The sequence below is a fragment of the Rhodamnia argentea genome, chromosome 1 (assembly GCF_020921035.1).
Source record: "Rhodamnia argentea isolate NSW1041297 chromosome 1, ASM2092103v1, whole genome shotgun sequence".
Classification (NCBI taxonomy): Eukaryota; Viridiplantae; Streptophyta; class Magnoliopsida; order Myrtales; family Myrtaceae; genus Rhodamnia; species Rhodamnia argentea.
Window position 1 is genome coordinate 31,151,818 of NC_063150.1, and position 15,609 is coordinate 31,167,426.

General features: G+C 40.6%; 2 protein-coding genes across 4 annotated transcripts; both read left to right on the forward strand.

The window, feature by feature from the left end:
- Positions 1-1,171: 1,171 nt before the first annotated feature.
- On the forward strand, positions 1,172-11,099 carry LOC115743887 (coiled-coil domain-containing protein SCD2). Of its 3 annotated transcripts, none has more exons than XM_048273383.1 (18): positions 1,172-1,284; positions 1,596-1,895; positions 2,321-2,916; positions 3,430-3,508; positions 3,615-3,656; positions 3,974-4,036; positions 4,112-4,161; positions 4,247-4,274; positions 5,089-5,163; positions 5,266-5,355; positions 5,431-5,491; positions 6,287-6,400; positions 6,516-6,637; positions 8,028-8,097; positions 8,331-8,372; positions 9,356-9,414; positions 9,968-10,094; positions 10,659-11,099. In XM_048273383.1, the coding sequence occupies exons 2-18, from the start codon at positions 1,596-1,598 to the stop codon at positions 10,772-10,774; spliced, it is 2,034 nt and encodes a 677-aa protein (XP_048129340.1). In that variant the 5' UTR covers positions 1,172-1,284; the 3' UTR covers positions 10,775-11,099. The 3 variants fall into 3 exon arrangements, with proteins under 3 accessions (XP_048129340.1, XP_048129339.1, XP_048129341.1); XM_048273382.1 differs by having other exon boundaries at positions 1,172-1,267; positions 1,594-1,895; XM_048273384.1 differs by lacking the exon at positions 1,172-1,284 and having other exon boundaries at positions 1,764-1,895; positions 2,325-2,916.
- A 638-nt stretch (positions 11,100-11,737) lies between these two features.
- On the forward strand, positions 11,738-14,832 carry LOC115743890 (superoxide dismutase [Cu-Zn]). The gene is made up of 9 exons (XM_048273385.1): positions 11,738-11,754; positions 11,786-11,819; positions 12,810-12,900; positions 12,997-13,098; positions 13,263-13,358; positions 13,605-13,636; positions 13,762-13,837; positions 14,188-14,241; positions 14,636-14,832. The coding sequence occupies exons 3-9, from the start codon at positions 12,825-12,827 to the stop codon at positions 14,656-14,658; spliced, it is 459 nt and encodes a 152-aa protein (XP_048129342.1). The 5' UTR covers positions 11,738-11,754; positions 11,786-11,819; positions 12,810-12,824; the 3' UTR covers positions 14,659-14,832.
- Positions 14,833-15,609: the final 777 nt, after the last annotated feature.

Sequence of the window (15,609 nt, forward strand, 5' to 3'; positions counted from 1 at the left end):
AGTTCTTCTCAATGAACTTATATCATTGGTTGAAATCCAATTTGGCTGACAAGGGGAGTTTCAACTCTCACTGTGATTGGAGTATTACCTTTGGTGTGAGTATATGACTTTTTTGGCAATGGCAAAACAAGTCGATTTTCCAAGAAAGTTTTGTCTTTCCTTCCCACCCTATGCATGTAATTCAATCACATTTGAAGGAAATCACAGCTTCATCAATGATCAACTTGACTAAAAGTGGATCACGTTCTTCGCCCATTATGGTCGCTTGGGATCCTCCACCATCGGGATGGATTAAACCGAATATCGATGGAGCGTTTAAAGGTAATCTTGAACTTGCAAGAGTTGGAGGGTTATTCCGAAATGAAGGGGGTGATTGGCCGGTGGTTTCACCTCATTTCTTGGAATATGTTCGTCTTCCCAAGCTAAATAATGGGCGCTATGGTGGGGACTTATCATAGCAAAAGAACATACTTTCCGTGAACTCATCGTCGAGATAGACTCTCAAATTATCACCGAACTTGTTAATAAAGAGAGTATAGCGGATACCATAGGGCCGGCACTACTTAAAGATATTCGAAGACTCTTGGGATCGCTTTTGGAGTTCAAAATTCTTCATATCTTTTGGGAAGGCAATCAACCCGCGGATATGCTTGTAAATCTTGGTGTGGCGAAACGATTACATACCACGTTCTACTTGCAGCCTCTAAGGGGATTTGTTTTGTTTAGTGATAAAGTTGGGATTGCGGATTTTAGACTATAGTTCTATTTACCAAAATAAAAATAAAAATTCCTACTCATATTTCGGTCGTAGTATAGATCCGCACGGTACATGTCAATAGAATACATCTCGGCCGTCAAAATCATGGAGGTCCCATGTGGGACCCGTGAAAATAAAGGGCCCACATGCATCGGGCTCACCTGGCACCGGATTATTTTATGAATTTCTTCGCAGCACAAATGGCGCCACCAGAGGGAGGGAGGGAGCGAAATCGCTCGGCCGTCATCTTGTGCCCGTTAAAAACAACAGCTCATCGCCATGGCCTTCGTCTCCATTTTAGCTTCCCCTACACTGTCCTCCTTCCGCGCCTTGACGATAGGATCTCCGTGCTTCTGTTTCCGCTTTAACCGGCGAAAGGCGACAGATCCTCAGATGGTCGATCAGCTCCGCCGCGCCCAGTTTCGATGGAGAATGGAAGATGACCTACGAATTCCCCCAAGCGTTCGACGGGATCGACATTGACGCGTGGCTCGTCGCTTCTCTTTCGCCAATTAATTTCCGTCGAGGTGATTAAGAATCTTCGTTCCGTCGATCGTATTCTTGTCAGAAATCGACACTCGCGTGGTGTACCCCGGACTACGTAGATGAAAATGTGGCTTCCGTTGAACATTACGCTGTTCCTGCTGTTTTAGCCTTTGGTTTCGAGCTTCCTGACGATTTCTTCCTATTTCTCAACGTTTACAAGTGAGAACGCGGTGTACGAGATGCTGTTTAAGTCTACTGGAGTCATTTTATACCTACGTGGTTTGAGTCTTCCTTCCGTGTGACCGATTCATGCTCACTGACTTATACATGTGCGTGCTGATGGATAATGTAGATGGATCGGATGAGACCGTCCTACGTCAGGCAACAGAGCAACCCTGGGACGCCGGGGGGGGGAGCGTCCCCGACTGCATCGCCATTTCACAGACATGCACGGTCAGGCTCCACTGGGGGGAATATGAAGAAGGCACAGACAAAAGCCGCCGCCCAGAGGCTGGCCCAGGTGATGGCGCATCAGCTTGGCGACGACGACGACGACGAGGATGATGACCTCTCGTATGAATATAATCCGGTCAGTGGCAGTGGAAGCATCGGGCTGGCCGGCGGACGTGCTATACGGCCTCGCTCACCTCTGGTATTCACTTGGTTGGACTAATTACGTCAATTGGGATTTGATGTTCGTGGTAGTTTTCCAGCCATGTGAGCGCATTCCTTCATTTTTTCCAGATGGTGCTTAGGTCATAAAATTAGTCTTGAAAGAAGTCAACTAAGCATATTAAATGAGTTCATCAGAGAAAATGAAGGTGCATCGAATTTGCATAATTTGGAAATCAAGCATACTAATTGCAGTAATTATATTTGTCACCACAGATAGACCACACCCCATGGTTCCATTTTTCCTTTTTCCGAGTCCCATTGAGTCAAACAAGCGCCCCCGGAATACAAACTAGATGGATGTACTGGCTCGCCTATACGGATTATATGTTTCAACATCTCTAGTGTTTATGTTGCGTATTTCAGTGTCATTGCTCACTTTCGACTATTTGTGATTGGTGCTAGTCAGTTCGTTCCCATCAAGAGCAAGCACATTCAGCACGTTCTTCAGCAATTGGGCGACCTTTGCAACCTATGAACTCTGTCGATCAACCATCATTGGCTTGCATATCCACTCCTACTCGGTCATCTCATTCTGCTGCTGCTGAACAATCTCAACCAAGTCGCACAGTGGGGGTTGGCAGGTCGCCTCAGCAAGTTAACACAGAACAACCATCATTGGCTCGTATATCAACTCCAACTCGATCATTTCCTTCTGCTGCTGCCGAACAATCTCAACCTACTCGTTCCGTGGTGGTGGGCAGGTTGCCTCAGTCAGCTAACACAGAACAACCATTGTCGGCTCGTATATCAACTCCAACTCAATCATTACATTCTGCTGCTGTGGAACAATCTCATCCTACTCGTTCGGTGGTGGTGGGCAGGTCATCTCTGTCAGCTAACCCAGAACAACCTCCATCCGCCCGTTCAACATCAGGTAGCCGTCCATATTTAGGAGTTAAAACAGTGCCTTTGGTGCCTGCTAGTGTCCCGATATCTCTTAAGCCACCCTCCGCTGCCATTCTGACTGAGACTCCAGTTGAACATCGTAGAGACAAAAGGTATTACTCAAATCCTTACTAGCAAATTTAGCCACTTAGAAAGCTTTGTTACCACTTTCTTCCTCATTAATTAGAGATCAAACTCGAGGTCAACATTAACTTTCTCAAATGTTTTACTGACGCAAAAACTGCTATTTGTTGAGGGTACCCTTGATCAAATACTCTTTCTTTCTTTGTTTCTTTCTTTGGCTTTTGGAAGCACAGATATTGCAATGTAAGCAACTGCAAATTGGGAAACTAGAAACAACTGCTCTTTGAGATATTTCTCAACTGAGAACAATTTCTGAAATGCTGGCAAAATGATACCCTAAGCTACATGTTGCCCAATTTGCTGTATTGCTGTAATACTGTTGCTCTGTCTATGTTTGTGCTTTTACTATTTGAAAGGTTCTTGCGGTACATTTATTAGTAGGTTTTTGGGGACTATTAGGAAGATATTTTTTCTTCATTATTTATCTTGTTTGCATAGGTTATAAGCTAGATGGCTGATTTCTTTTAGTTTCATCCTATCAGCAGAATGTCTTTGGATTGGGATAATGTGAGCACAAAAGAGACTAGCAGTCAGCGATCTGCTTCTGCTTTACAAGATGAGGTATGGATGTTTTATGGGTTGCACATAAGTCAAGGCAGAATGCAATTGTTTAACACATCTGGGCTATACTAGAACATCAATATGCTTCTCTGGTTTCTTTCTCCAGCTTGATATGCTACAAGAAGAGAATGACAGCTTACTTGAAAAGGTAATGCTGCTTCGTCCCTTTCAACCTATCAACTTATGTTTCCAGGATCGAGTCAGTTAAGGTAATTCAGAGAATAAAGTTAATGAAGATATCACTAGTTAGCAGGCATAATTTCAAGATGATGCAATGCCATTAAGTTCGAAATAACAAAATGGTAGATCTATTCATGCAGTATCTTTAACTATAATTTCAGTCATCATCAAGTTTTGTGTTTTAGGACTACGATAAATATCCAGGAGGTTGTAGTTCTGTTCTTTTATTTTTTATTTTTTATTTCTACTAGCTCCATCTTGATAGTTGATACTTGCTCTTGCCAGCTTCAACTTGCAGAAGAGAGGTGTGACGAAGCAGAGGCTAAAGCTCAGCAGCTTGAGAAGCAGGTGTGATACTTGCCCACTCTGTTGTGTGTATTGTCAATGACCTCTTGCAGTATCTTATGGCATCTCTCTTCTCAGATTTCTTCTCTAGGCGAAGGTGTTACTTTGGAAGCTCGTCTTTTGAGCAGGCAAGCTTGTCATTGTCTTCAGAGTTGTTTCTCAATGATGCCAAGCTTTATGCTTTCTAACAATTTATTCTTGATAGCTCTTCAGAAAGGAAGCAGCCTTGCGGCAAAGGGAGGTCTGTTTTCTACCTTGCATAGCTTTTCAAGCACTTATATTTGGTACCTTTTCTTTGTTTTAGGGGGCGCCGCTCCTGAAGATAGATAATATTGCATATTTCCTCATGGATCAATATAGATTTTCCAAGACATGATTATGCTTCCTAAAGCACAGAGTTTGTGCCGTCTCAGTGTTATAAAGAGACTCTTTGTCTGTGGGGAAGACATGTAAGGACATAAACATGGATAATGTCAATGCAGAACATAAACGAAGCAAGTGAAAGGAAATTAAGAAGATGGAGACAAATTCTGGACCAAAGAGTACTGAGATAATTGAATCTTCAATTTTGCTTGATTTTTACCAAGTGTCACTTTGTCATGAAGAAATACAGGCCAGGAGACAGGGGTGCAAGAACAAAAAGATCTACTTAAGGAACATTAAGAGTAACTCTGAAGATATGTAGGGTAACCCTGTGTAGCATGTTCTAAAAGTCCTTCTGACTCTGCTGTGTGTACTCTCCGCCAGATAAACGGAGGAAGAGTAATTGTGGGGAGTCGATCATAATGGTCAGATGTAGGCATATGTTTACTTAATGCTAGAAATAGAAACTACGTGCCGATCCTTTGCATGATCAACAACATCCAGAATGAGGAAGCAGCACTCGTGATTATGTTCAGTTCCCAAAATCTTGCGGGATATAGTTCTAATCTTGCAAGATATAATGAAGCATTCAGTTTGTACATGAGGGGGCTTCTTATTTTTCTATTTATTTTTTTTTGGAGGGGGACAGTGAGGAACAGAGCCTTCATTAACCAGTATTGAAATTTTTCTAGGCTGCTCTAAGAGTTGCGGGACAAACTCATGGAGAGAATACAGAAGAGGTCGCTGCTCTTCAAATTGAAGCTGAGGTATTCTCAACTTCCAATATACATGCTACATGTTAGTTATTTCTAGTTCTTTGAGTAAAGTGATGAACTTATTGATGTTGTAATGTGCTGAATCTTTTGTAGATAGCAAGGGATGAGGCAACATCTGCATGGGAAAAGCTTCATGAAGTTCACACAATGACTCAGAGGACCATACTGACCCAAGAAGAAATGGTTGTTAAATTAAGCATTTTTCTTGTGTTTTACATTATTCATCCGACTAACATTTCCTGCTAATTGTCATCTTAGGAGGAGGTGGTCCTAAAGAGATCTTGGCTTGCTCGGTACTGGGGTCTATGTATTAAATACGGTGAAGTCATCTTCGTAACTTGAGAACATACCACTTTTTCCATTATAGATTGGATAATTTGAATCAGTTATACTTATTTGTAGCAGAGGTGCAACTACTCATCTTTATCAAGTCATGTACAACACTCTGTTAAATGGAACTTCTGGACTCCTTGCACATGTATGTATATATATAAACCGCTTGATCCTGCTTGGGTGATTGATGAAGCTACGAGTCTACGACACTCTCTGTGAGCGTCCCAGAGGCAACTTTGCTAAAAGGGAACACAAATACTACTCGTAAAACAAAAGAGAGCTTATCAGTGACTGTCTCATTGCTTTCATGGACAAGCCATATAGAAACAACAAAAATTTGATGCAATGCAAGTACATGAGGAGAGGATACTGCTTTTGCATTCCTCATAGGTGTGCCAAGTACGTTACTATCTATATAGTTGAACCAGGAGCTATCATTATACGTCGGTTAGTGCCTACATATGATGGAAGCCATTGCTTCCATTGTTCTTTTTGGTAGAAATTGTGATCTTATTATCTGATTAAAGTCCCTTCATGTCCAGCTGTGAGAATTTGAGAATAAATTTGTTATGGACTGTGTATGTCCTGTGCAGATAGAATTATTCTCTGATGATACTATTAATGACTAAAGAAAGATTAACATTGGAAAAGTCTGATCGTTTGGTAATATATGTCGATAATATAATCACAGTTGCCTTTGCATGGCTTTCACAGACCTGCCCTAGAAAGACAGGGCAGAAATTCCTCAGAGCTTCAATGCCTCCTTAAAATCTTATCGCAGGTATTCATGCAGAAATCGCTGAAGCAAAGTATGAACACTGGTCATCCTTTGCCCCTTGTCCCGTGGAAGTTGTGCTAGCTGCGGGGCAAAAAGCTAAAGAAGAGAATTCGTACAGTAAACCCTATTTTGTCTCAGCATTAGTTCTTTTTACCCGTCACTTTATTTAGGAAGTCATAATGGATTGACTTTGTTGTTGACATGGTATCAACTTGTGCTTTTAATTGAGCAGTGTACGACGATATGAATGAAAGAGACAGATTTCTTCGAGATAAAAACGAGCACTCTGGAGAGCTGAATATTGAGAGCTTGCTTTTAGTTGAGAAAGGTTTGCGGGAACTAGCTTCATTGAAGGTTTCTATTATATCCTCTTAAAGTTATCCAATTGTCTTTTAAATGAACAGTGAAGTCATGATTTCAACTGGATGGCATGAGTTGTTCTATCCGTCGGAAAATTTCTTTGTGCATATCCACATGCATATGTTGGAATAGTGTTGCTGCAGTTCTGTCCAATAACTTCACTTAAGGTGAATACACTATATTTGAACAATGAACAAAAAAATCAAAGGCGATTCACTTTCTTACTTGTGAGAAGTATCAAGAAAAATGTGAATACCCGCGGGCTCAAACTTTTTCATGGGTTACTGCTGTTTTAAGGGACACAATTTAAGCTTCAACCATGGTTAGATGATGCTAATGGGATTTTACATGTAGCACCTGAGACAAAGGACACTAAAAGTCCGACTATATTATTTTTTGATCTAAAGAAAAGGTGAATGAGTTGGAACTGCTGCTAATGATTTCTTGGCTTGTAAGATGCACGTAGAGGTAGTCGAGGTCCCTACATTAAAAAAACAAAGCAGTTTCATTCAATGCATCTTCTATTTGTTTCCATAGAGGTGGTAGATAAGGGTGTAGGCTGAGTTCCTTTTCAACATTGTTGGGAATTAATATGGATATGCTGTTAGTTATGGATTAAACTTTTTAGTTATTAACAAGCTAGTTAATGATGACTAAGCAAAATTCCTGTTAAAATTTCTCCTTAGTTCCTTCATATCAGTGTTAAGATTTAATATAAATGAAAGACATGCAGCTACATGTGGACATTTTCAAAGGAAAATGAAGGAAGTATCCTAATTATGACAACCGGAATTTTTGTTAAAAATTGTTGAAGGATAAGACTTTGTTTCTTGTATAGTGACTCTAAATGGAAAATCGGTATCTGGAGAAAAGAAGGAAAAGAAAAAGATTTTTCCAACTTTTCAACTAGCTTTATAGGTTGGTTATTGTGCATATTGCCCATGTTTTATGTCTTGCAATAGGCAATTGATCCTTCATTGAACCTTCCAGAAGACAACATAGAGTTGTTCCTCAAGGTTCACAAGTAAATAGCAACAGAGCTTCCCTGACAAGTAAAAGTTTGTCAATGTTAATTAAGAGATGGCACTTTATCTTTGATCTATATACTCAAGGAACATTGAAGTGAGTTTCTTCGTTCTTGATAGTATACAAGTATAATGATCCATAATCAGTGGACATCTCAATTGTTATTTTTCATGATGGCTGTGTGCAAGATACATCAGTTTGGATTTGCTCTTTTGTTAGGTTTCAAAAGGAATGTATACCTCATGTTGATATGTTTCTGCGAGGACCATAACCTTTCAGATCTGTGGTTCATACTATAAGTTCCTGTAAAATGTAATACTTCCACTATGCATTGAATGTAACGCCATCCTTTCAAAAGGTAGAGGACGCGATATTGCTTGCAATGGCACAGCACCGACGTAAAAACATTCTCAAAGCTAGCGATCCAGGTATGAGGTTACTGTTTGATTACCCAGATTTCCATCTTGCTTGTAGACTTTCGTGTATTTACCGATGCACTTAGTTCCCGAGTTAGTTCCAATAAGCTGGGCTCATATTCTTGGACTGAAATCATTCCTTTTCAGCTATGAAAGCAATTTTTGTTTCTTCTTGTCTTCCCATGTTGCTAGATGTTTAGGATTATGGCTAATCATATCTCTTTTCTTTCTCTAATTTGGTGCAGATGACTTGAAGTTGCCAATTGAGGGACAGACAGAAGTATTTGGTAAGCATTGTACACTACAAAATATTAATACGACGGTTCTTCTAGCATACTAACGGCCCTGTGAATGTGGAAGGATTTTAATCTGTTATGAGCTTTGCCCCTGTGTTATATGCTTGGTTCCTGAGGTTAGATGGATGATAACAATGGTAGGTGTCTTGAGTAAAAGTTAAAACGCAAGTGAAAGGTGGAGCTTTTGCGTTGACTTGAAATAAATGCTTAAACAACTAAGTAATCCAGTAAACATATATGTCTTTTCTTTTTTTTTGTTTGTGATTGAATAAATTCAGTACAACTTTTGGTAATACTTCACGCAATTCCTGTCCCTCCTTACGGAAAAGCAATTGACCATCTGAAAGTTGGCTAGACCATCTTTATCTTAGATGGTTTATATCTTGTTCATAAATGTTTGATCATGACAGAGATTAATTCCAGTAGAGAAAAACATCAAGGCACAGTGCTTTGAAATGATTTGAAAGGCCTTTGGAGTTTCATGCTCACTTGGCATGAAATTTGTTCCAATGCTCAATATGTTGTTTCAATCTTAATCCTTAAAACTTTTTGGATATTAGGTGTTTGCTAAAGTTCAAATCCTCAAGATCTTCCCCTTAAGTTTTTGTGCCTCTCTCTCTCCTTCGCTTGCCTCTATTCCAGTAAATTTGTATCCCAATCACAGAAGATTCATTGAGCCAACTTCACTTTGTGGGAATAGGTTGTTTGTCATCCTTTTTCGCAGGATAAAAATGTCTATGGAAATGAATTGGTAACTTTAGGTTTGACAGAATATGCTTGAACGAAATATAAAAACCATATTAGCTTGTCCATGAAACAGGAATCATTGATAATACCTATTTCCATTATCATCAGTTCCATTTTTCCATAACCAGTTCATCTTCTTTTCCTAATTTCTCTTTGTTTTGGATGATATGTTCTGTTCGTAAGTTCTTGGATTTATAGCACACTGACATGTTGGCAAATTTCTAAAGAAGCAACTATACATGCAGAATTGAGCAAAGAGGAATCTGAAGATGTGCTTTTCAAGCAGGTAGGTTTGGCTTTCTGTGGTAAGCTTAGAAGCTAATAGATAAACAGGTGTTCACTTCTCAGATGGATGAAGATAATTGACAGCGTTCATTTCTATTTCTTTCTCTGGCTGTTTGATCGTCTATGTCTTTATATTGGAAGAAACAATCGGCATTTCTTGAGGGCTATCCAAGTGCTTTGCATTTGCGTGTCTGCTGATGGAAAGGAATGAACTGTCGCGACGAAATATGCTTGTAGAATAATATGATCATTAATTGTTAAAAATCAATTTTTACTACTTGTTCGAACAAATGAATAGTAGAACTGTAGTTCAAGATAGTTTATGTGGTCATATGGATGCTCAAACATCATCAGATGAAAATTACTAAGAAGTTGCAATAATAGGTGGATACATGTCACCATCCAAACTTTGTACGAACTTCGAAAGCAAAAGTTGGATCATTCGTCACCATTTTGAGCATTACTATCTGAGTTCATGTGCATTTAACATTGCTTTACCAAAGTTGCACCGGACCACTTCTTAGATGTCTGATTATGCAGTGGGTCTGTGACAGGCATGGCTGACATACTTCTGGAGAAGAGCAAAAAACCATGGGCTGGAGATAGATGTAGCAGATGAGCGCCTGCAAGTCCTTATCAACCAAAGCACTCGGTCACCTACTTCGCATGACGCAGTTGATGGTAATTCCTCACTCCCTCTCTCTATAAGAATCCCACCAAAAGAAGGTCAAGAAAAGGAAATAAAGCCTGGTTTTAGCTTAGTAAATTTCATCATGGAAATTCCTTTTAAAAGGTTTCGCATTAGCTGCTTCTTGATAGTCTTGCACAAATGAATTGCCGTTGTCTGTGATCCACCTTGAATGTTAAGTTGCATTTTAACCTTTCGACAACAATATCCTTCAGTTTCTTCACTGCTTCTCCTTTTTGCTGCTACGATGACATTAATCTTCATGCTCCAGATTGGGGAATGCATTCATTAAATTGGAAAATTATCTTGTGGATGAGCTTTACTTTCAATTTCTACTAGCCCTCCTCTCGAAGCTGTGAAATAGAAATTGCCGCCTTGGTAGTGAGTCGGGCTAGCTTGCGCTGGTGAGGGTACTTGTGAACAGCACCGGTTGCACATTTGAAGTTTGTGAAACATCTGTTACTGTTGTTTTGGACATGATTTGCTGCTTGTGTTTGCTTGTTCTCTCATTTCTTCATGTTCTACAATGATTCATTTACTTTTGCTTTAATACTCAGTCGAGCGAGCTCTCGTTGAGCTAAGGAAGCTCGGCATCGAGGACCAGCTGTGGGAAGATTCGCGCAAAGGATTCGCGCCAGACAACAGCAATGTCAGGCAAGAAAATGACTTCTGACGTTCTACTGCCTACGAATCCTCTCTTCTACGCACGTCCCCCATCAAAAGACATCAAGAAGTCATCGATCAAATCTAGTTTGATCTTTGAGAAAGAGTCAGTATCTCTTCCATTTTCCTTGTATAGATCCCCATTTTGTATCTCGGACAATTCCAAGTGAACTTACTATAAATTTATTGAACATCACACAAGATGTTAGACATATCACGTTCTCAGGTTCGTGTCGATTTATCGTGCGAGTTGGACACGCTTTTTTGGACATTTAACCTTGCTACCTAGTCGGAGCATAACAAACCAGACATGCATTTCCACTTTTCATTTTCAATCCCTCCTCCCCCATGTATTCTGCGTTCGGTTGAGCCATCTTGAAAGCTTGCACGATCATGTCCGAGTCGGAGTTTTCAGTCTCACTATCACGAAATTGGAAGGTCGAACAAACTATACATCGGCATTCGGCCCCTATTAGAGGAACGAGAAGAATTTGCAATGTCGGTCCACATGCCTCCGATAAAGATCCCGTCGAGGTTTCATCGTCCGTCATATGATCTCGAGGAGGTACGATACCTTCCGAGCCTTTTATCATGGGATCGAAAAGCGAAAAATGCAATAGTTCTTAAAGTCTGTCCAAGTGGCTGAAATCTGTTACATTTAAATGCAACGATGGGAAATTATAATTGCGATTTTTCTGTCGTAAAATCACGCAATACAGTCAACTAGTTGTACAGGCTTTTTCTAAACTTGGGCCAATCGAACGGTTGAAATCGGGTTTTAACTTTTCCACCCCACGGGATAAAATGTTTTCCCTGGCGGATAATCATGTGACAAGTGGAAGTGTGCGGTTCGATGGGGAGTAAGCTCTAGAAACTTCTCTAGCTCTCTCTCTTTTGCTCCGCTCTGAGAATATACGCTACAGAATCGAACCGAAACAGCTCCCAGCTCACACTCATCGCCTCTCTGTCTACCTGCTGCGTACGCTGCGCACGCTGCGCCAAGCTCGCGCGCTCTCTCTCTCTCTCTCTCTCTCTCCCCGAAGGGGTGCTCTGAGGTAGGCTGATTCTCTTGCTCTTCTCGATGTTCATACTACGAAAGAGTCTATGTTCGTGATGCAAGACTAATAGGAATAGCACCGTACGAGTTGCTTCGTGTTCTTTCTGCGGCAGGGTTTCTCTGATGCATTCTCGTCAGCTTCTTGCGTTGTTGATTATGCTTTTCTATGCTTGGATCCCGCCGGAGCTGGTTTACCGATGGGAGCGTGATTGTTCCGTCGTTTGGTTTTTCGGCCTTTTCTTTTTTGTGCGATCGTCTTTCTTTTGATGTTCAATCGCTTTATCTACTGAGCATGAGAGAGAGAGAGAGGTTGCCTGTTAGCTGAGTTGTGCTGCCGATTTTATGTAGCTTTTGTTGTCCAGCTTTTTGTGATTCTAGTATTTTTCAATCAAATGCGGTAAAGTAGATGAAAGAAATCATCATCGCAAGAAGTGGTCGAGGCTCTGCTTGTTACACGGAAGATGAATGATTTATAAAATATTTTTCAAAATACAATCTCTTGTTTCACTCGCGAAAATGAATTGGATGGACAAAAAATATTTTCATCTTCGAAAATGTACAGATATGAGACGTTGTCAATGAAAATATTTTTCATTAACTAATTATTTTAAGCGATTATTTTTAGGAAAATATTTTTCAAACCATCCATTTTCCATGAAATAAACGGAGCCTAAGTTACTTGTATTCGATATATTTTTACTAGATCAATTGTGTCGGCATTTTCCAAGTTTGACTCGCCAAACACCTACTGCGGTGTTAGTCACAATACGAAGGACTCTGACAAATCACTATAGCGAGAGTATCAAAAGTTACACTGATGCTGACTGCAGACTTTGTTTCTCATTCGTTGCCCTTTGGCCGGGTCCATGCAAAGTCTTGTCGTGGCAGATTTGAAAAATTTATCATCGATTTGATGCGATTGTATCGATCTCTTGCCCATATTGTGTTCTGTGATGTGATTAATGATCCGAAGCACTACTGGTTTTAGATCACAAAGGATAAAATGGTGAAGGCTGTTGCTGTTCTCGGAAGTAGCGAGGGTGTCAGTGGCACTATCTACTTCACCCAAGAAGGAGATGGTAAGCTTAGTGCGATCTGCTAAGTGGTCTCGGTCCTTGCTTATTCACTCGGTTAACCGTAACCATCTAGTTTTATCTGTTGCGAATGATGTGCAGCCCCGACCACGGTGACTGGAAGTCTTTCTGGCCTCAAGCCTGGGCTTCATGGTTTCCATGTTCATGCTCTTGGGGACACGACCAATGGTTGCATGTCAACTGGTACTGATTGGAAGAAAATTCTCATGTTGATTTTTGGAACAACAGAAAAGTACTATTTACATATTTCTGATGTTTGTTCACGTTTTGAACATTCTTTTTCTCATGGGTAGTGCGGGATACAGGATGTGTTCTTACTATGATTCTCTTTAATTACTTTGTTTCAGGACCACATTTTAATCCTGCTGGTAAGGAGCATGGTGCCCCTGAAGATGAGAATCGTCATGCTGGTGATTTGGGAAATGTGACTGTTGGTGATGATGGTATGTCTGTTATTGTCTAGTTACTCTATTGGTTGTGGCAATAAGTGTTGCAGCACTATTGGTTTTTTAGACTGTATTCATTGCATCCCTTTATCGTGTCAGTGTTGTCTCTTGGTTGGTTTAATTATTGCTGCATGTCTTGCATGTTAATAAAAGGCTTTTGAGAATCTGGATTGACCTACAACTGATTACTGTTTAGTATCTGGTGCTATGTATGGGTTGATATATTTTTGCTTTCCTTTCCAGGTGCTGCTACTTTCACCATTATCGACAAGCAGGTCAGTTTTTGCCCCTGAATCATTTCCTTCTCTTCCTTCTCTGTTTTCGTCTTCTTATTCTTCATTTCAGGTGCATCTGGCTTGAGCATTGGATAATGCCCTAATAGACATGTCTACTTTTACAGATTCCTCTCGCTGGACCTAATTCAATTGTTGGAAGGGCTGTGGTTGTCCATACAGATCCTGATGATCTTGGCAAGGGTAATTTTCTAATTTTCCTCTGCAAAAACTTTATGCTGACTTCGTAATCTGCTTACAGGAGAAATATGACTTTACGTATGTTATCTGATCTACTTTGAAAGCCTGGTGGGAGATCTAGGTGGAATCTGAGGGAAGTTAAGTAGAGGATTAATTTGTGTTTGTGGCAAACTGATTGGTTGTTCATTTACATAACACATTTTTTTGCTTCTGTTGGGTTAATTTGAACTTATGCTTGTTTTACTGATATCTCAAGCTCAAATATTTTAAACAGGTGGTAATTTGGAAATCGGAAGTATAGAACAATTGACTGTGTGTTTGATGCTTTAATAAGCTTTGTTTTGTTTTTGCAGGGGGGCACGAGCTTAGCAAAACAACTGGAAATGCTGGCGGCAGAGTTGCTTGCGGTGAGTAGATTTGTTTGATTATGCGACATAATGATAATTGTTGATGCATGTATTGCGGATAAGTGTCCCTGTTTCTCCATTAGTGTATGTATTCGGGTTTTCTTTTTTTCCCTTTTTTTTTTGGGTTTGTTGTGGTTGGTTTTTTTGGGGGGGGGAGGTTGGTGGTGGTGGTTTGTGTGTGGGGGTGGTGTGTGTTGGGTATTTAGGAATCTTACCTTCTTCAAGAAGTTTACTTAGGTGTATGCTTATTTAAACCTCCTCTGCTCTCTCTCTCTCTCTCTCACACGCGCGTGCGCGCGCACACAAAATTCTGTGTGATGTACAGTATGTTTTCAGGGAGGCATGCTCTATAAATTAGTTGATGTGTTGAATGGATTATTGCTCTCAAATGCAGGTATCATTGGTCTTCAGGGATGAGCTGCCTCAATCGACCACATAAGTAAGACCTAATGTATGCTACAAATGAGGAGCCTGTTGGGGCTCGGAATCTCTCGAGTAAAAGCATATTTTCAGTGTGTTTTGGTTAAAACTCTTTTAGTTGATGTGCTTTTTGGTATTGTCTGTCATCTCCCGCACTGAGAACGCATAGAGGCTGTTATCAAATGCAGGTATCATTGGTCTTCTGGGATGAGCTGCCTCAATCGACCACATAAGTAAGACCTAATGTATGCTACAAATGAGGAGCCTGTTGGGGCTCGGAATCTCTCGAGTAAAAGCATATTTTCAGTGTGTTTTGGTTAAAACTCTTTTAGTTGATGTGCTTTTTGGTATTGTCTGTCATCTCCCGCACTGAGAACGCATAGAGGCTGTTAACTAAAATGTCACCTGGATTTGGATATGTCTATGTTTCTGTCATCTGCCATTCTAACATGGCTTCTCTGGCGAGTTTTCAGTCTCTAGCTAATCTACATTATGTGCCGATGGCTTCGCTGTTGATGTTCTATAAAGCTGGGCACATAGCACTTGATTTTTTCTGTAGGAAACCGAAAAGCAGCTCCCATTTGGTGCCCTAGTGCCGTGAACTGATGAGAGCCAAGCTCCCAGTCCCAGCAAAGAAGGCGAGTTTCCATCTATGCTAGGCGTGGGTGCTTGCATCTAATAAGTTATTTAGTACGCGGTCGACTGGATAATTTTCCTGAGTTCACAGCACAATCTCAGGTTCTTTTTCCCAGCAGACAGGTGAAAAAGTGCTCGGAAAATTTAACATCCGCGATTTTGAAAGCGATGTCGCGAGCATGCGACTTTACTCATATATAGACCAAGCTTATGCTCATACTATCGGGTGTCTTGTCAAGCGCCCATGTGTATGCAGACCGCGTTTTAGAAATTTCAATTCACGTGCAGGAGATCATTAAGAAGAAAACCCAA